This window comes from Hypanus sabinus, chromosome 4, assembly GCF_030144855.1.
Source record: "Hypanus sabinus isolate sHypSab1 chromosome 4, sHypSab1.hap1, whole genome shotgun sequence".
Classification (NCBI taxonomy): domain Eukaryota; kingdom Metazoa; phylum Chordata; class Chondrichthyes; order Myliobatiformes; family Dasyatidae; genus Hypanus; species Hypanus sabinus.
Window position 1 is genome coordinate 121,993,689 of NC_082709.1, and position 21,772 is coordinate 122,015,460.

A 21,772-nucleotide genomic window follows, 5' to 3' on the forward strand; every position below is an offset into this window, starting at 1 on the left:
TCAGCAGGCCAGGCAGCATGTACAGAAAGATAACAGTCGACGTTTCGGGCTGAAACCCTACAGCAGGACCAGAAAAAAAGCTGAGGGGTAGATACCCTTCTTCCAGCATCAATACTGCCCTTCACTGGAGTAAAGGAAATTACAGTGGGATGAGAGAGGAGAGTAAATTGGAAAGAACTACTGGCAGGGATGATGGCAGAGCAGCAATGGCGTGAGTTTCTGGGGGAAATGAGCAAGGTGCAGGACAGATGTATTCCAAAAACAAGGAAATACTCAAAAGGCAAAATAGTACAACTGTGGCTGACAAGGGAAGTCAAAGCTAATGTAATAACAAAAGGGAGGGCATACAAAAGAGAGCAATAAGATAAAGGATTGGGAAGCATTAAAAACCTACAGAAAACAATTAAAATAATCATTAAAAGGGAAAAAATGAAATATGAAAGCAAGCTAGCAAATGATATCAAATTGGATAGCAAAAGATTTTTCAAATATGTAAAAATTTAAAGGAATGAGAGTGGATAAAGGTCATTAGAAAATGAGGCAAGAGAAATAATAATGGGGGCAAGGAGATGGCTGATGAACTAAATGAGTATTTTGCATCAGGCTTCACTGTGGCAGATGCTAGCAGTGTGCCAGATGTTGAAGGGTGTGAGGGAAGAGAAGTGACTGCAGTTACTATTACAAGGAAGAAAGCGCTCAAGAAGCTGAAAGACCTAAAGGTACATAAGTCACTAGGGCTAGATGAACTGCAACCTAAGGTTCTGAAAGAGGTAGTGCTAGAGGTTGTGGAAGCATTAGCATTGATCTTTCAAAATCATTGGACTCTGGCGTGGTGCCAAAGGACAAGAAAATTGCAAATGCCACTCCACTCTTTAAGAATGGAGGAAGGCAGCAGAAAGGAATGTATAGACCAATTAGCCTGACCTCAGTTGTTGAGAAGATGTTGGAGTCAATTGTTAAGGATGAGGTTATGGAGTACTTAGTGGCAGAGGACAAGACAGGACAAAGCCAGCTTGGTTTCCTGAAGGGAAAATCTTGCTTGACGAACCTGTTGGAATTCTTTGAGCAGATTACAAGTAGGATAGATAAAGGGGATGCAGTGGATGTTGTATATTTGGACTTTTAGAAGGCCTTTGACAAGGTGCCACACATGAGGCACTTACCAAGTTAGGAGCCCATCGTTATTACAGGAAAGTTACTAGCATAGTGAGAGCATTGTATGATTGGTAGGAAGCAGTGAGTGGGAATAAAAGGATCCATGTCTGGTTGACCGTCAGTGACTAGTGGTGTTCACAGGGGTCGATGTTGTGACCACTTCTTTCCATGCTGTGTATATAAATGATTTAGATGATCGAATAGATGGCTATGTTGCCAAGTTTGCAGATGATACATAGATTTGTGGAGGGGCAGGCAGTGTTAAGGAAACAGGTAGGATGCAGCAGGACTTTCATAGATTAGGAGGAAGGGCAAGAGAGTGACAAATGAAATATAATGTTGGAAAATGCATGGTCATGCACCTTGTTTGTAAAAATAAATTTACAGACTAGTTTCTAAATGGTAGAAAATACAAAAATATGAGATGCAAAGGGACTTGGGAATCCTTGTGCAAAACACCCTAAAGGTTAACTTGCAGGTTAAGTTGGTGGTGAGGAAGGCAAATACAATGTTAGCATTTATTTCAAGAGGTCTTGGATACAAGAGCAGGGATGTGATGCTGAGGCTTTATAGGGCACTGGTGAGGGCTCACCTTGAGTGTTGTGAACAGTTTTGGGCTCCTCATCTAAGAAAAGATGTGCTGGCATTGGAGAGGCTCCAGAGGCAGCTCACAAGGATGATTCCAGGAATGAAAGGGTTATCACGGGGGGGAACATTTGATGGCTCTGAGTCTGTATTTGCTGGAATTTATAAGGATGGGGGGGGGGAGAATCTCACTGAAACATTTTGAATGTTGAAAGGCCTAGACAGGGTAGATGTGGAAAGGATGTTTCTCATGGTGGGGGAGTCTAGAGCACAGCCTCAGGATAGAGGGGTGACCATTTAATTGATGCGGAGAAATTTCTTTAGCCAGAGGGTGGTGAATTTGTGGAAAAGGTTACCACAAGCAGCTGTGGAGGCCAGGTCATTGGCTGTATTTAAGGCAGAGATTGATAGATCTTTGACTGGACATGGCATCAAAAGTTATGGGGAGAAGGCCGGGGAATGGGGTTAAGGAAAGGAAATAAAGGATCAGACATGATTGAATGGTGGTGCAGTCTCAATGGACCAAATGGCCTGATTCTGCTGCTATGTCTTATGGTCTTTTTTTGTAAACAGTGACAATTAGCACAAACTGGAACATACAGAAATGATGAGCCTTACGCCAGTAGTGGATAAGCTATTGGAAGGTATTCTGAAGTTTCAGATATATACAGAATGTATTTGGATAGATAGGGACTGCATGGGGATAGTCTGCATGGCTTGGTACATGGTAGGCCGTATCTAACCAATCTTACAGAGTTTTCCAAGGACGTTAGCAGGGAAGTTATAGCCTTGGTTGTAGTCTAAATGAACTTCAGGGGAAAGCGAGGAAGGCTTTTAAAGATTGCAGACAGATCTGGGCCAGCTGGCAAAATGGGCTGGAAGGTGGCAGGTGGAATTTAAGCAGACAGATATGAGATGTTGTGCTTTGGCAGGACAAAACAGAGTAGGACTTACACACTGAAAGGCAGGCTACTGAAGAGTACAGTACAACAGAGGGATACGGCAATACAGATCTGTAATTCCTTAAAAGTACTGACTCAGGTAGATGGAGATGTAAATAGAGCTTTCGGCAAGTTGGCCTTCGTAAATTAAAGTACTGACTACAGGAGTTGGGATGATATGTTGAAGTTACGTAGGACTTTGGTGAGGCCTAATTTGGAGTATTGCATGCAGTTCTGGTCACCTACCTACAGGAAAGATGTAAATAAGATTGAAAGAGTGCGTAGATGCTACATAGTCTCGTCCCTGATGGGAAAGAGACAAACAGTCCATCAGCAGGGTGGGTGGAATCCTTCATGGTATTACTGGCCCTTTTCCAACATCTTTTTGAATATATATGTCCTTGATTGTGGATAGACTGGTGCCACTGATGTGTTAGGCAGTGTTGACTACCCGTTGTAGAGTCTTCCTTTTGGCCACCAGTTTCCATAGTATGCAGTAGTGCAGTATGTTAGGATGCTCTCCACTAGGCTTCGGTAGGAGGATATGAGGTAAATGTGCAGAGTCCAGCTCTCTTCAGCCTCCTCTGGAATTTAAGGCATTGTGGTGCTTTCCTGACAGCACAGGGTGTGTTCTGGGACCACGCAAGGTTGTGTGAGATGTGCACTCCCAAGAGTTTAAAGCTGCTCGCAGTTTCCACTGCCGTGCTGCCCATGTGAAGAGGGGGTGGGAACTCTCCTGAAGCTGATAAGCATCTCCTTTGCAGCAGCTCGCGAGCTCTTCAGCCTCCTCTCTGTAGGCTGACTCATCGTTGTTGGTGGCGAGCCACACCAGTGTCATCAATAACCTCATGTTACATCAGGAGCTGGTCAGGAGGTTGTTTTCAATTGAATGAGATTAAGTAAATTTATCATCTCCCGCTGTAAACTCAGCTCTCAGCAGTCGCTTGCACAGCTTTCTGGCCCAGCCCGAACATGCTCTGTTTCATCCACAGCTGATTTTCAGACTCACAGCATCTTGTAGCAGTTGTCCAATTTTATGAGAAGTGGAGGTGTAGCTGGTTTAGACCACTGGCCTAGGGGCGAGAGCTCATATTCCACTATGCCAGGTGGGCAATTTAAATAGATCTGGGATTATCAGTAACAAATAAAAAAACTGAACTGCTACCTAAAAACCAACCTGGGTCACTAATGCCCTTCAGCGAAAGAAATCTGCCATTCTTGTCTGGCCTTCTAGTGTTACGGGAATAGGCAATATGCTGCCTTGAAAAAGTATTCAGCCCCTAACCTTTTGTTCACATAAATGAGTATTACAAACAGGAATTTTGATCAATCTAATTGAATATATTTATTTGTGAATGACACACTCCTTTATTATGCTTAAAAAAACTTATCCTTGCTTGTAAACACTTTGCAAAGTGGCACTTAGAAGATACTGTAAGGATTGGGAAGAAGGTGTTGTTGCCGGATGAGACTAAAGTGGAACTTTCTGGCCTCAGCACTAAGTTGTACGTATGGTGTAAATTCAATACAGCACATCAGCCAGGTAACACCATCCCTACTGTAAAGTGTGGTGGAGGTAGCATCATGCTATGGGGATGCTTTTCAGCAGCAGGCAAGGGAAATCTGGTCAGGGTTGAAGGGACAATGAATGCTGCTAAAAACAGAGGGATTCTGGATAAAAGCTGCTGGTCTCTGCCAGAATGTTTAAACCGGAGAAGAAGTCTATCTGTCTTTCAGCAGGACAATGACTGAAAGCACCCTGCAAGAGTGGCTTCAAATGAATAAAATTGATGTTCTTGAGTGGCCCAGTCAGAATCCTGACTTTAACTTGATTGAATATCTCTGGCATGACCTCAAGATTGCTGTCCACCACTGCTCCCCAACCAACCAGACACAGCTTGAGCAATTTTGCAAAGAGGAATAGGTACATCTTGCTTTATCACATTGTGCAGAAATCAAGGCTTGGATTTGCAGAGCTCTGGATTTTGACCTTTGGTTTAGCTGTCTGGACCTGGCCGAGCTCTGGATTTTGACCTTTGGTTTAGCTGTCTGGACCTTGCCGAGCTCTGGATTTTGACCTTTGGTTTTTCTGTCTGGACCTGGCCGAGCTCTGGATTTTGACCTTTGGTTTAGCTGTCTGGACCTTGCCGAGCTCTGGATTTTGACCTTTGGTTTTTCTGTCTGGACCTGGCCGAGCTCTGGATTTTGACCTTTGATTTAGCTGTCTGGACCTTGCCGAGCTCTGGATTTTGACCTTTGGTTTTTCTGTCTGGACCTGGCCAAGCTCTGGATTTTGACCTTTGGTTTTTCTGTCTGGACCTGGCCGAGCTCTGGATTTTGACCTTTGGTTTAGCTGTCTGGACCTTGCTGAGCTCTGGACTTTGACCTTTGGTTTAGCTGTCTGGACCTGGCCGAGCTCTGGATTTTGACCTTCGGTTTTGCTGTTTGGACCTGGCCGAGCTCTGGATTTTGACCTTTGGATTTTCTGTCTGGACCTGGCCGAGCTCTGGATTTTGACCTTTGGTTTAGCTGTCTGGACCTTGCTGAGCTCTGGACTTTGACCTTTGGTTTAGCTGTCTGGACCTGGCCGAGCTCTGGATTTTGACCTTTGGTTTAGCTGTCTGGACCTGGCCGAGCTCTGGATTTTGACCTTCGGTTTTGCTGTCTGGACCTGGCCGAGCTCTGGATTTTGACCTTTGGTTTTTCTGTCTGGACCTGGCCGAGCTCTGGATTTTGACCTTTGGTTTAGCTGTCTGGACCTTGCCGAGCTCTGGATTTTGACCTTTGGTTTAGCTGTCTGGACCTGGCCGAGCTCTGGATTTTGACCTTTGGTTTAGCTGTCTGGACATGGCCGAGCTCTGGATTTTGACCTTTTGTTTAGCTGTCTGGACCTTGCTGAGCTCTGGATTTTGACCTTTGGTTTTTCTGTCTGGACCTGGCCGAGCTCTGGATTTTGACCTTTGGTTTTTCTGTCTGGACCTGGCCGAGCTCTGGATTTTGACCTTTGGTTTTTCTGTCTGGACCTTGCCGAGCTCTGGACTTTGAACTTTGGTTTAGCTGTCTGGACCTTGCTGAGCTCTGGACTTTGACCTTTGGTTTAGCTGTCTGGACCTAGCCGAGCTCTGGATTTTGACCTTTGGTTTTTCTGTCTGGACCTGGCCGAGCTCTGGATTTTGACCTTTGGTTTAGCTGTCTGGACCTTGCTGAGCTCTGGACTTTGACCTTTGGTTTTTCTGTCCTAAGAACTCACTTAGGCCTTTGGGTCTTGACAAAACTGACCTCCGGGATCGCTGACTTTTGATGAGGGAGCACCTCAGGCCTTGTCTTCTGGATGCACAGACCTCCGATCCCAGCGACCAGGGATGGAGTGGGGGTAATGTGGAGTTGTTACCGTCCATATGACCCCTGCCCGTAGAGACCTCTGATTCATGACTCACAGACCCAAGGATCACTGTTCTCCCCAATGCCTGTGACCCAACCTCAGGGATCATCGACCTTCAACCTCGCCACATTCCAACCTAGAACCTGAACAATACTCCTGACCCTGACTCTTCATTCTCCCTTACCCTTGATCTTAAACCCTAAACTGACACCTAATTCACCACCTGGTGCACAAAACCATCCCTCAAGGCTAACAAAGACTCTTCCCCTTTAAGAGCTCACTTCTACATGGAATTTCCATGCCAGGTCAAAATGGAATTTAATAGCAAGTAATAATATTCCATGCAAATGTTAGGGAATCATGCATGGTCAGTTAAATCATTTCTCATGCAACACAGGTTGTTGTGGACTGGAAAATCAGCTGGAGAAGTACTTGGACACAACGTATTTTCCTACATTCCCTGTAACCATCCGATACAAGAGACCAAAATAAAACACCTTTAAATGCTTAAGGCACTTCTCCATATTAGCACCGTGTTCCTCGAATAAATATGTAAGTAAGCGGTGAAGTCTTCACCTGTGTGTCCTGGTCTCTCTTCTGTTGATGTAGAATTAATGTCCATCTCCAGTCACTTACCTTTCAGATTCTGATAAAATAACCAGAGCAGTGAAGTGAGCAACTATAAATGTCCAAGATGGATCACTGTGATTTGTACTACACAACTATTTCCGCTTGAGTGAATCTTTCTGTTAGAAGAGAAGCCTAAGGACAGTACTGTCAGTGTATAAAATATTTCTTCCATCTGTGTGATTAAAATAGTTTACCCTCCCATGGAGACTAGAATTCATGTTGCCCCTCAAGCTCAGAGTCACTTTAGAGGCAAGTTGCTTCTTACAGCTTCCTAATTCTTGAAACATTTGGGATAATAATTCAGTCATGATTATAATTTTGAATTACACGGTGTGTATTCTTGTTTTAAGGCTGCAGGCAAAGTATGAAGGGTAACTTTGCAAACTTTTTCTCAGGAGATTAAATGATTGGTGGAGAGACATAATAAAGATGATCATATGAGTTGTCTGGAAACTATGTCCTTTAAAGGCTGAATAACCTTTTCTTGTCAGATAAGTATTTTTTTAAGCAAGTGCAAAGGGAACATCCTAAGGCTTTGCGACCTGTGCCCATTGCATTCTGAGTGGTTGGTTCACTAATTTCATCCTTGTACTCATCTTGAATTGAAACACTTTTCATTCCAATTGCACATTTTAAGATAGCTACAGCCCATATCAGGAATTGGTGTTAGACTCATATTAGTTCAACCTGCAAAAACAACATAACATATATACTAATAAAATGTTTCCATTCCACAAGAAAATTTTTCCCAATATATTGCTAGGAATTGCTGAAAAGATGCAAACTTTTAAGAATCTTCTGTGTCAACATCATTTGCCAGGCTGACATTATTAAAACTATCTGCTCAGGTTTGATTGAGTGGAATGTTTTATTCATTATTTACATATTTAGACAGAAGTACTAACAGGTTCTGGGGAGTTTAGTCACTTCACTTACACCAAATGATTCATTATGTTTCTGCAACGTGTGCCTTTCTGTCATAGAAAAATTATAAGACAGTACGACCACACTGCAAAGGAGCAGAAATAGGCTAATCAACCGATCGAGCCTGCTCCACCATTCCATCATAGCTGATTTATTACCTCCCTCAACCTCATACCCCTGCCTTCTCCCCATAACTTTGAATGCCTGATGAATCAAGAACCAATCAACTCCACTTTAAATATACTCAAAGACTTGGTTTCCATCTGTGGCAATGAATTCCACAGACTCACTTCAATTTGGATACAAAGATCCACTTATCTTTGTATCGTCCGCAAACTTGGCCACAATTCCGATATCCAAATCACTGGCCTATAATGTGAAGAGAAGTGGTCCCAACACCGACTCCTGCAGAACAGCACTGTTCACCGGCAGCCATCCAGCACCAATAATTCCTGATGCCACACAGCCAATGTTCCTACTAATACACATCTTTTGCTACTAGCGCACCAAAGGTTGTCACCCTCTACTTTGGGTGCATGCTAAGTATATCTCATGATCGTACACAATCACATTTCTGAGGACCTCTAACATACTGGGTGGCAGGAGAATTGGGGGTTGATGCCAAACATGTAGGAGAGAATAGACCTCAAGGAAATTAAGGGGAATTGCACTGATGAGATCATTCTTTGAGCTAGGATGGACCAAATACCCTCCATTTATGGGGTAAAACATTAGTTTAAACCGCCATAAACTGCCTATGAATGCATCTAACAAATGGAACAATGAGGTAGATTATGAAGGTATCAAATAAATTGTGAATCAGTTAATAGGGTGTAGCATTCTGAGTTGGTAGTGCCAGTGCTTCCGCTATTATAGAAAAATTTACTCCCTCAGGAGATGGCAAAGAATTGAATAAATAATCGATTGGTCATACTCACTGTGGAGGGCTGCAGGCACTTTCAATACTGGTGCTTTAGAAAGAGAAAAACTATGTAATGTGGTCACAGTATCATTGTTCCTCTGCTTATTTTCAGACCTGATATTAAAAGTAAACAGCAATTAAACAGCATTCTGTTTATTTTATGTTTAAAAAGAGAATTTTAAACTTGGGCTAATTTTCGATCTGTGAACACAGGCTGATTTAATATATCTCTCCTCTGCTCCAGAAATCAAAGTTCCTGGTGCGGTGCTGTGAGAGATCATAGACAACTGGATTGACATGGTGACAGCTCACCGTTGCTGAGATGCCACCCAGGGGATCCTACAGTTGGCATTCTGCCTGGCTTCACTGCAGGTGAGGTATAAAGCCAGCAAAAGAACACTAGGCCAGGCAGCCAAACCTTTGCAGTTCAGTCCTGCGCAATTTCAACAGAAATTGATAGATTTCTGTGGATGCCCTTGCTACCCGCTTAGCGGGGTAAGGGAAGATTAGAAGCTACAGATCCTGACATGCTCCAAAACTTGGATGATTTTGCCTCATTTCTGCTGGGCAGATCAGCTGAAGTTCGTGCCTTTCACTGAAACTGTACAGTTGGGTGGGAAAACTTATCACTCGTCTGCTGGGTTTCTTACAATGGATTGTAAAATCAACAGCATTGACCAATATTCCAATGATCCTGCTGTTCTCTCTCTGTATATGCCTCTGAGAATAATGTAAAATGATTGGATAACTGTTTGACAGTCCCAAATGTAGACTTTTCATTTAGAGCCAAAAGGTTTGAACTGACACAATATGGAAATTTAACTCAAGTGAGGTGCTGTCTTCACCTACCAGTTGCTTAGTTCAATGGTGAATGTGAGCTGCCTCAATATCAAATGCAAGATTGCTGTATTTTCAACTGAACTGTGGGAGAACAGACTGGGAGAAGTGACTTTAGAATACTTGAGACTTTATTCATTTCTTCATGGGATTTTGACATTGCCAACAGTTCATTGCCTTGAAAAAGTATTCAGCCCCCAACCATTTGTTCACATAAATATTACAGCCAGGTATTTTAATCAATTTAACTGAGAATTTTTATTTGGGAATCACATGATCCTTTCTTCACAGCCGAGCCCAAAAGAAACCCCCAGGGAAAATTGTAAAGCATGAAAGCTATGCAGCTCGGGGCATCGGAGTTGGGAGTTCAATTCCAAGGTCATCTGTAAGGTGTCTCTACGTCCTCCTCGTGGAATGCATGGGTTTTCTCTGAGTGTTCAGGCTTTCTCTCACAGTCCAAAGATGTACCAGTTAGTAGGTTAGTTGGTCATTGTAAACTGTCCTGTGATAGGACTAGTGTTAAATCTGTGATTGCTGGGCAGGCAGCTTAAAGAGGCAGAAGGGCCTACTTTGCACTCTTTCCAATAAATAAATAAAAGCCTCAGTTCAGGGTCAAACAGCAAGTCAGGATTTCAAACGATTTTGTTTAGCTTCATCTAATGTCCAATTGAAGTGCTGAGTTAGCAGAAAGGAACAGAGTTTGCAGCTAAAATGAAGGTCAATAGCTTCCATCATCAGAATACTTAACGAACATATTTCCGCACTTCCTGCATTGAGCATAAGGAAAACAAAATGGCAGTTTGGACACACTAAGGGGCCAAGGGAGATGAGATAGTGAAGAGGGTTAGCTGTGCGTATTCAGTGAACACATTGAAATCAGGTTTTGGATGATGTTTCCAAGAGCTGAACATAGATGATCAAAGGACAGATCAAAGCACTGGGCCCTTGGAACTTCAGATGCGTGGAGCATTAGAATGCTAACAGAAACATTCCAGTAAGATGGCAGCGTGTTTGATTGCAGCAGCTTCTACTGGGTCAACCAAATGCATCACTGTCCTTTTTAAACATTTTTTATGACCGCAAGAACCTGCTGGACTCAAAGTGTGGCAGGCAGGTCTACCCCGTCAGTGAGCTGCTCGTTGGCAGGTCTCGGTATGGATCATGCGGCTGCCTGCATCAGAGAGGTGTCGGGACGTCGGCGTACAAAAGAGGGGTGCTGTCTGACAGCGAGTCATCACCTTGGTTGCTTTTCTTGTGATTGCAAGACTCCGCTGGACAACGTTGTTGTGGAATGCTGCAAGTCCAATTCACTGATCTATTGGTATGAAGGCTGCGTGACAAGCCATGCTATCGCCTTTTACTGCTGTCCAGGAGAGAGGCATCAGAGATGATGTGGTCCACTGGAGTCAGTGTGCCATGGGGTCCAAACGGGAATCGGTGCTACCCCCGAGTGTTCACTTAGCAGAAGACAAGCCAAGTTGTGTTCAACTGCAGATTTCAACAACATTCATGGACTCAGTGTCTTGAACGGCATTTTTTTGTGTGACTGTATTTTACTGTTGCAATCTTATGTGCACTATGTGTGCTTTGTGCTGTGTGTGACTGTTGGCACTGTGTTTTGCACCTTGGCCCCAAGTAATGTTGTTTCTTTCAGCTGTCTTCATGGGTATTCATGTATGGCTGAGTGACAATTAAATTTGAACTGAAACCACTGACATGATGGACAAGAATTGGTCTTGATGAATGCAGTCTTTCCCAATGAGATGAATGTGGAGAAGCTCTGGAGGAGATTGGATTGGATCACTTTATCAAAGGCTGCTGTCCAGGTGAGGATGAGGTGCAGTGATAGTTAAACACAGCAGTAGCCACATAAGATGGACTGGTAACTTTGAAAAGCTGCTTCATTGCTTTGACAAGGGATGAATTCTGAATGCTGGTGTTCAGAGCACTTCAGAAAATGGCATCGATTTCAGACATAACAGACTATTTGAATAAATTTGGAAGGCAAGGGTTATGGGCAATAGGGTGGCAGTGTACAAAAAATTATCATTCAGAAGTATAATTTCTGAGGACTATGGTGAGTAAATGTGATGCACCATCAATAACTCTCTCTGAGACGTGAAGGCAAGATATTGGCTTTTATTGAATGGAAGAAAGAACAAGCAGTAGTTGACCACCATACTACATCCTGGAGACTGAGGGCCGGGCTCAGGCCTCAATCGCCTTTATACAAGGATTTGTGGGAGGAGCCACGGTCAGTGGGAGGGGCCACAAGAGCAGGGGGCGTGTCCAGACAGGTAATTGTAGTTCACCACAAAATGGCAGAAGATTTACTTGGATGGAGAAGACAATCGAGGAGATGCAAACTGAAGCAATATTATCTCTCATAGGGTTAGAAGGGGAAGCTGAACTGTTATCATTTTGGTGAGAGTTGAGGTCAAGGGAGGAGGTGGCAGTCCCAAAGACATTTTGAGGAATGGCAGGATGATAAAAAGAAATTCAGAGACCAGGAGTGTCAGGATGAGGGAAGAGAAAACACATCATCCCCATAGACAGAGAGATTGAGTGTCAAGGGGAGAGCTTTAGTCAAGAAATTCATCAAAGTTAGGAGCTCCAGTAAGATATTAAGAGTGCAACTTGGACAGTGAAAGAGTTATAGAAGGATGGGTATGAGGGCATTAGCAAGGGGGTGGATTTATCTTTGAAGAAGATCCTAAAATACCAAATAATTAAAGTCATAGAATTGTTTAGTGTGGAAAAAGGCCCAAATTGTCATGCCAACTAGCTGGTGCCCTTTTCTATCAATCCATCTCTCACCACTTGCTCACTAGCCTTCAGTTTCTATGTGCTCAGCTAGACCCTTGTAACATTTTGTTGGTGATCCAGCACCAACCACTCACTCAGGCAGTGCAGTCCAGGTATTTACCACCCTCGAGGTGCTCCTCATATCCCCTCCATATCCCTTCCCCCTTGCCCTAAATCTATATCCTCCAGTTTAATCAACCTTTGATAATGGGGCAACATTTCACAGAACATAGATCAATACAGCACTGGACAGTTGACTCAGCCCATGATGCCATTTTAAACCAGATGTCCTTCTCCTGTGTATCATCCACATCCCTCCATTCCATTCCCTTCATATTCATGTGTCTATCCAAAAGCCTCCTATCCTCCACCAAACTACAACCGCTGGTAACTCATTCAAGGCACCTACCACACCCTGTATAAAAAATAAACTTGCCTCTCACAGCATCTTTAAACTTCTCCCTTCCAACATTAAAAACATTTCCACCCTGGAGAAAAAAAAAATCTACCCTAGCTATACCTCTCATAACTTTTAAAACCCTTATGTCTCCCTTTGCTTCTAATGCACTTATGAGAACAACCCAAGTTTGTCCAACCTGTCCTTATAAACTCACAGCCCCCAATCCAAGCTGTCTTTATAAACTCACAGCCCCCAATCCAAGCTGTCTTTATAAACTCACAGCCCCCAATCCAAGCTGTCTTTATAAACTCACAGCCCCCAATCCAAACTGCCTTTATAAACTCACAGCCCCCAATCCAAGCTGTCTTTATAAACTCTCAGCCCCCAATCCAAGCTGTCCTTATAAACTCACAGCTCCCAATCCAAGCTGTCTTTATAAACTCACAGCCTCCAATCCAAGCTGTCTTTATAAACTCACAGCCCCCAATCCAAGCTGTCTTTATAAACTCACAGCCTCCAATCCAAGCTGCCTTTATAGCTCACACCCCAATCCAAGCTGCCTTTATTACCCACAGCCTCCAATCCAAACTGTCTTTATTACCCACAGCCTCCAATCCAAACTGACTTTATTACCCACAGCCTCCAATCCAAACTGTCTTTATTACTCACAGCCTCCAATCCAAACTGTCTTTATAGCTCACAGCCTCCAATCCAAACTGCCTTTATTACCCACAGCCTCCAATCCAAACTGACTTTATTACTCACAGCCTCCAATCCAAACTGTCTTTATTACTCATAGCCCCAATCCAAACTGTCTTTATAGCTCACAGCCCCAATCCAAACTGTCTTTATAGCTCACAGCCCCAATCCAAACTGTCTTTATAGCTCACAGCCTCCAATCCAAACTGCCTTTATAACTCACAGCCTCTAATCCAAGCTGTCTTTATGGCTCACAGCCTCTAATCCAAGCTGTCTTTATGGCTCACAGCCCCAATCCAAGCTATTTATAGCTCATAGCCTCTAATCCAGGCAGTTTTAGGTAAATGATTTCTGTGGTTATTCCACAGTCTCTGCATCCTGCCTATAATGTTATTGTATACAATATTCCATGGGTAGGTTTAAGTGGAAGGGTGAACAGCCTGAGGTCGTGGTTCATGTAGGTACCAATGACATGGGTAGGATGAGTGACGAGGAGCTGCATAGGGAGTTCAGGACATTAGGTGCTAAGTTAAAGGGTCTCCAGGGTTGTGATCTCAGGATTGCTACCCATGTCATGTGCTAGTGAGGCCAGAAATAGGAAGCTTATACAGTTTAATACGTGGCCAAGGAGTTGGTGTAGAAGGGAGGGCTTAAGATTTTGGGATCATTGGCTCTCTTCCAGGGAATCTGGTATCTGTACAGAATGGAGAGTTTGCACCTGCACTGGAGGGGAACTAATATCCTAGTGAGAAGGTTTGTTAATGCTGCATGGTTGTGTTTAAACTAGAGTTACAGGGGTGGTGGGTGGGAACCAGAGTGCCAGAAGGATTAGTGAAGAGGTCATGGAGACAGATGTTGGAAAGACCTCAGACAAAGTCAGGAATCATAATGTTGAACATGGTGTGACTTGTGTCTTGAACTGCCTATATTTCAATGCAAGAAGTATTGTAGGAGAGGTGGATGATAGTGCTGAAGATGAGGCAGCTGGTTTACAAACAGAGGCAATGTGTAGTGAGGAGAGGCTGTTGACAAGGCAACATTGCAGTCAACAGGATGAATTGCAATGTTAAAGGTGTACAAAATCAAAAAGGGTGAATACAGGACTGAAAGTGTTACATTTGAATGCGTGCAGTACATGGAATAAGGAGATGAACTTGTAGCACAGTTACAGCAGCAGTCACAGTTGGCATGTATGATGTTGTAGACATCACTGAATTATGGCTGAAAGATTATAGCTGGGAGCTTAAGTGTCCAAGGATACACATTGTATCAAAAGGTTAGGCAGGAAGGCAAAGGGGACGGCATTGCTCTGTTGGTAAAAGATGAAATCAAGTCATTAGAAAGAGGTGACATAGGGCTAGAAGGTGTTGAATCATTGTGGATAGTGTGAAGGAACTGCAAGGGTTAAAAGGCCCTGATGGGATTTGCATACAGACCTCCAAACAATTGTAAGGATGTGGCCTACAAAATAAAACAGGAGCTGGAAAATGCATGTCGTAAGGGCAATGTTACAATAGTCATCCTGGACTTCAAAGGAAGCTCACAAAAATGATTCCAGGATTGAATGGCATGCCACATGAAGAGCATTTGATAGCTCTGGGCCAGTATTCACTCGAATTCAGCAGAGTGAGGAGTGACCTCATTGAAACCTATTGAATGGTGTAAGGCCTTAATAGAGTGGATGTGGAGAGGATGTTTTCCAAGGTGGGAGAGTCTACCAAAGGACACAGCCTCAGAATAGAGGGCATCCTTTTAGAATGGAGATGAGGAGGAATTTCTTTAGCCAAAGAGTAGTGAATCTGTGGAATTCTTTGCCACAGACAACTATGGAGGCCAAATCTTTATGTATATTTAAGAGAGAGGTTGATGGATTCTTGATTGGTTTGGGCATGAAGAGACATGGGGAGGAGGCAGGAGATTGGGGCTGAGAGGAAAATTTGATCAACCATGATGAATTAGTGAAGCAGACTTAATGGGCCACGTGGCTTAATTCTGGTCCAATGTCGAATGTTCTTGTGGTCTAGGAAACAATGGAGGAATCTAAAGGGTACAGATCAAAAGCAGTAAGATAAGATTAACAAGACATAAAGCAACACATACAAAATGTTGGTTTGTCTGGGACTTATACACCCTCTGACAGAATTGGGAACTGCTGAATTTATCAGTTTGCTCTGCACTAGGTTCAACAAGGAGACTTGGGATGCAGCCCATTCTCAATCACATCCTCCAGCATTAATTAAAAATTAATTACCAGTCACTGTAGGCTTTAGAAACCCACAGATGCTAGAGGTAAGAGACAGCAGAAAGAGGTCATAAGTTTTGCATTAGGAAAGAACAGAGTTGGAAGAAGGTGGAGGAATAAAGTGGACGGATAGACTTGTCCACATTCCTGCACTTACAGTATCTCTTACAGATCGGACAAAGCAACCTTGCCTGTTCAATGGTGTGACCTCAGTGGCAACAGGGACACCGCCATTGCAAGATGGCAAAGCTGAATGGGGCTCAACTAGCTGTAAAACCTGTCACTAGCTTTGACATTCTGAGACTTCCAAAATATTAAAATAGAAGCAATTAAAAAATAGTTCAACTTGAACTTTACTCCCTGGAATGGAGGAGGTTGAGGGATGCCCGTATAGAGGTGTATAAAATTATGAAGAGCGAACACACAGAGTACTTTTCCTGGGGGAAGGGAACTACAAACTAGAGGCCGTAGGCCAAAGGAGAAAGGTGAAGGAATTAAAAGGGACCTGAGGGGCAACTGCTTCTCACAAAGGGTGATGTGTTTCTGGAGCAAGCTGCCAAGTGGCTGAGGTAGCTGCAATATCAACATTTAAAAGATATTTGGATAAGGACATGGATGAGAGGTGTTTAGAGGAATATTGGCAAAATGCAGACAAATGGGACTGGCCTGGGGGGTGGGGCACAATGGTTAGCATGGATGAGTTGGGCCAAAGGGCCTGCTTCCATACTCTGTTACCAATGACTCTGACTATAATAGACATAAATAAGGAAAAACATCAAAAGAAAGCAAAATATTAAACCAAGATCCCTTATCTGGTACTTTTTATATCAGGGCAGATACCTCCTGTACCTAATAAGGAATCTGAATCAGGTTTGTTATCACCGGCATATCTCATGAAATCTGTGAATTTTGTGGCAGCAGTACAACATAATATATGATAGTAGACAGAGAAAATATACAGTAAATATATATATATATTACATTGTTAAATTAAATATGGCAAAAAAGATAGAAATAAAAACTGGTGAGGTTGTGTTCATGGGTTCAATGTCCATTCAGTAATCAGATGGCAGAGGGGAAGAGCTGTTCCCGAACCATTGGGTCCATAAAGTGGCCACTGAGTGTTTGCTCATGGTCACTTGCTGCTGTAGCCCATCCACTTCAAGGATCGGCATGATTTACATTCAGCGATGCTCTTCTGCGCACCACTGTTGTAATGCGTGATTATTTAAGGTACTGTCACCTTGAAGCAGTCTGGCTTTTCTCTTCTGGCTTCTCTCGCATTTTTGTTCACAGAACTGCCACCCACTGTATGTTTTTTTTTTGTTTTTCACACTATTCTGCATATACTCTATCGTGTGTAAGTCACAGGGCATCAGCAGTTTCTGAGACAAGCAAACCATCCTATCTGGCACCAGTAGTTATTCCACAGTCAAAGTTACTTTGATCATGTTTTCTCCCCATTCTCATGTTGAACAACATATGAGCCTAATGACCATGTCTCCATGCTTTTATGCATTGAGTTGCTACCACGTGATTGGCTGATTAGATACCTGCATTAACGTGCAAGTGTACGGTATACATAATAAAGTGTATATCTTGACATTTAAATATTTGATTTACATTGTAGATATTTAAAAAGATATCACTCAAGATCAGACAGTCAGTGCTAAAATCAGACAAGTTATTTTAACAGACAGAATATCACTTCTGACATCTGCAGTTCCATGAAATGTTAACATCCCTCTTTATTGCTGAATTGCTGCTCTGGAGTCAAATATAGGCCAAATCTGATAAGCATGATAAACTTCATTTCCACAGTGAACGATAGGTTCTTTGGCTGCCTAGTAGTTTCATGGTTGTCATTACCAATATTTCTCTTTAACTGCAGACTTATTTAGTTACCTCCATTGAAATTTCCCAAGCTGCCAGGGTTAAGGTGGTACTAGTGTCTCTGGCTGAGTGGCTCAGACTTTAGTATACTTGACCAGTAGCCAAAACCCTTTGTTTAGTTACCCCGAGGCTGGTATGATGTTGCATTGTTGCTAAACTGAAAATTCATATATTATCATGGTTGGATATTGGTCATGAACAACTATCCTTAGGTAAATTCAAAGATTTTGCTTAATTCTTTGCTGTAGTACTAATTCAAGCAAACTGACAACAAGAATAATAATCTCAATGAGCTCAATACTTTTATTTATCCACCTCCCCAACACACATTTCCTTCTCAACACCACTGCCATGTGGCCCAAACTTGTGACCTCCATCACCCAGGGGAGTGGAAGCAGAAGGCACCACCACCTCCATTCTCTTTACACAAGTTGCCGTCTCCCATCCATAGGGAAATTCTGACTTTGAAACAAATCCCTGACCTTCCACCATCACTGGATCTGAATCCTGGGACTCCTGACAAAACAGCACTGAGAAAGTACCCTGACCGGAAAGACTGCAACAATTCAAGGCAGTGGCTCACCACCAGCTTCTCAAGGGCTATAATGCATGGCTTTGCCACGGCATCCAGACTCTGATTAATGAATACTGCTTTATTAAAAAAACTATAGAAAACAAAGTCAGAAAATGCATGTTTTTCTACTGTTGATGATGGACTTCAAGTCATGGAGTAATGAGATCAAAGTTTTTAATATTTTGTAGATCATGTCTAACATAGCGAGAAAGAATGCAGCAACCAGAGAAAAGGCTTTAAACCTACTTGATGTAGTAACTTCTGCCGTCCTTATTAGTCGCCATCTCCCATCCATAGGGAAACCCCTGAGAGCAGTTCCAGCTGGGCGAAGAAGGCAACCAGCCTGAAGACTTGCTTCTGTGGCTAAAAATTAAAAAATAGTTTGTTCAAATATCAATTTTATTCACTGCTGATTTCACTCAACAATGGCCATGAAAAAGTCTAATGTAATGATCACCATAAGCTATAACATACTAATATTATTAAGTGGCAGAATAATTTATCAGTTCTTTTCTTGGAGAATATCATTGAATAATCTCAACAAACTTTGCAGTGAACATAAAATTGATGCCTATCAAAAACAGTCCAGAATTGCCAAGTTTGTTCAAATACAACAGAACTACAGAATGCCATACAACTGCAATTTTTTTTCACCATTACATGAAATTACATTACATTTCAAAAACACTTTATTGGTTGTTAATTGCTCCGGGATGGCTTCAAGTTGTAAGTACCATATCTAAACGCAAGTCATTTCTTTCCTTTGAAAAACCTTATCAAAAAATATTTCATGATGTTTAACTAGTTGGTTATTTTTAATAAAGAAAATACCATCTTTTCCAAACCAAATTCATTTTCGTATAATATGATTTCATTAATGTTTTATTACAAGGTTGCTTCATAAGCCTAAGTTCACATCCTTCAAACATAATGGAGTTCAATGCATTTGTCTAATAGGATTAACATGTTTCAGTGGAATTATATGCACAATTGAGAATGATTAATATGTTTGCTTTCAACTTTAGAAACCATTATAAGCCATAAATCAAGCACAGCTTTACTATGCCTTTATGTTATTCCATAGAACTTGATCAGTGTTGGCAGCAACAACCAAATTTCCAGTTTCAACCTCCTTATAAAAATGCTTATGTTATTTTTTGCTTAATTATTATGCAGCCACTGTAACAGATGGAATGAATCTTTGTTCATTATTGGTGTCTGCTATAGGTTTGTGCTGAGGCAGGTTTTAAAACTGGCTCACCATCAGCAGCTGCCTCTAATGTTCTTTTTCAATATTATCATCATTATGTAGGATAACTATATTGTATTAAATAATTAATGATACATACTGCAGTTTAAAATGAATATATTCTACGAATAAAATGTGAATTGATATAAAATGCTCAAAAAGGCAAAATCCATCATTAAAGATCGCCACTATCTGGGCCATGCCATCTTCTCACAGCTACCACTGGGCACAAAGTACAGAAGCCTGAACTACCACAGCACCAAGTTCAAAGTTCAAAGGAAATATTTATCAAAGTACATATATGATACCATATGCTACCTTAACAACACACACAAAATGCTGGAGGAACTCAGCAGGCCAGGCAGCATCTGTGGAAAAGAATACAGTTGACATTTTGAGTCGAGACCCTTTAGCAGGTCCTGCTGAAGAGTCTCAGTCCAAAACGACGACTGTTTACCCAACAGACACCAAAGTTAAAAGCAGGTTTGGAGCTGCACTTAGCCATACATATATAATTATAAATTAACAAACACAGAGTGCCAAACACACAGCTTGTGGCTCACATGTGCTGGTGGTGAGTGTGGAGGAGATGTTGTTGCCAATCCATTCTGACTGGAGTCTGCCAGAGAGGCAATCAGGGATCATTTGTACAGGGGGATAGTAAGACCCAGGTCTTTGAATTTTATGATGAGCTTTGTGGGAAAGATGGTGTTGAATGTTGAAAGCTGTAGTCAATGAAGAACATTCTGATGTATGCACCTTCATTGTCCAGGTGTTCCAGAACAGAGTGAAGAGCCAAGGCATTTATTGTTGACTTGTTATGATAGTAAGCATATTACAATGAATCCGTGTCAGTTCTCAGGAAGGAGGTGCATGCTTCATGACCAACCATTCGAAGCACCTTATCATATTCAAGCTACTTCCCTTCAACCATTCAGTTGTTGAACCAACCTACACATCCCTAACCACTACAGCGCTGTGACCACTTTGCACTACAATAGATGAATTATGTTCTTCTTGTATATATTGTTGTTCTCGGTTAATGTTAGACATGATAAAATGGCACAGTGGAGTCAGTGGGCTGAATAGCATAACCCTGCTAATATGCCTTATGAATTTATGGTCTACTGTCTCATCTCTGATCTTATGTGCCAGTGGTGTGACTGCAAGTAGGTTATTATTATGCATTTGCATAATGTACTTGTGCATATGACAATAAACTTGATTTTGACTTTGAACATAATCTAGCCACAAGGCATGATGGGATACATGAAAGAAAGAAGTTTAATATTTCAGCTATGCCTATAGAAAATGCAGTAGAAAGCATAACATTCAGCCAGTTAAAATCTTGATAAGGGTGGAACATATAGGATACCTTAGTTAAGTTAAAGTTAAAGTCTATCCTGAGCCTTATAGGCTCATCAGGCCAGTGCTTATGCCGGTTTCTGTGCCATGAAGTGACTGAGAGTATGAGGCCCCCTCCCCCGGATAGGTCACCAGTCTATTGCGAGGTTAGCCCCCAGCATTTTGCTGGTACCCATGCTGGGTGGACCCGAGCAATGTGTGATTCAGTGCCTTGCTCAAGGACACAACACATTGCCTCGGCTGGGGTTTGAACTCACGACCTTCAGATCACTAGTCCAATGCCTTAACCACAAGGCCACTCGCCACACAGGATGTCTTAGATGTCTTTGAAACATTGAAATATAAAAAACCTACGGCACAATGCAGGCCCTTTCACACACAATGCTGTGCCAAATGCTGTACTTACTTTAGAAATTGCCTACGATTACCCATAGCCCTCTATTTTTCTAAGCTGCATGTACCTATCCAGAGTCCCTTAAAAGACTCTATCATATCCGCCTCCACCACCGCCGCCGGCAGCCCATTCCACACACTCACTACTCTCTGCGTAAAAACCGTACTCCTGACATCTCCCCTGTACCTACTTCCAAGCACCTTAAAATTGTACCCTCTTGTGTTAGCCATCTCAGCCCTAGGGAAAAGCCTCTGACTATCCACACGATCAATGCCTCTCATCATCTTATACACAGTGAGAGGATCTAGTGGTGTTACTACGGAGAATAAAGGGTTCCTGTTTTAGCCAATCTGAAGTTTTTGATATCATGGAAGGCTAGATAGAAGGGCTAAAGTGATCACCTGTTGAACAGCAGTACTCTTGCTTGTTCATATCAGTATTACCTATGTTTAACTGGTGTTTGCTAGATAGAAGAAAGACATAAAAAGGCATCTATTCTAATATGGGCAAATTGGGATAGTGTGGTGACTCGCTTCCCAGTGCACTCGAACCGGCTCACAAAGCGGCGAGCGCCAGCATTGAGGCCGGTCCCAAAGAGGGTGCCAAGTCTGCTTCACCAGCAAGGGGAAAAGCCCTCGCGCGGGACAGGACTGTGAATACGCATTCCCACCTGGGGAGGACGGGATCAGGAAGGCTTTAAAGCGAGGCCGCGAAGTTTGAAGAAATTGCTTTTGTAACTGCAGCTCACCGACTCCATGTCGTTATTGCAGTGCTG

At 42.5% G+C, this 21,772-nt stretch overlaps 1 protein-coding gene across 1 annotated transcript in view; it reads right to left on the reverse strand.

Annotated features, from left to right (window-relative positions):
• Positions 1 to 18,332, reverse strand: part of frmpd4 (FERM and PDZ domain containing 4) — a 336,831-nt gene extending 318,499 nt beyond the window's left edge. Inside the window, exon 1 of the mRNA XM_059968060.1 lies at positions 18,236 to 18,332. Coding sequence (XP_059824043.1) covers positions 18,236 to 18,273 — 38 coding nt within the window. The 5' untranslated portion in view covers positions 18,274 to 18,332. The remainder of the gene's footprint in view (positions 1 to 18,235) is intronic.
• Between the last annotated feature and the right edge of the window lie 3,440 nt (positions 18,333 to 21,772).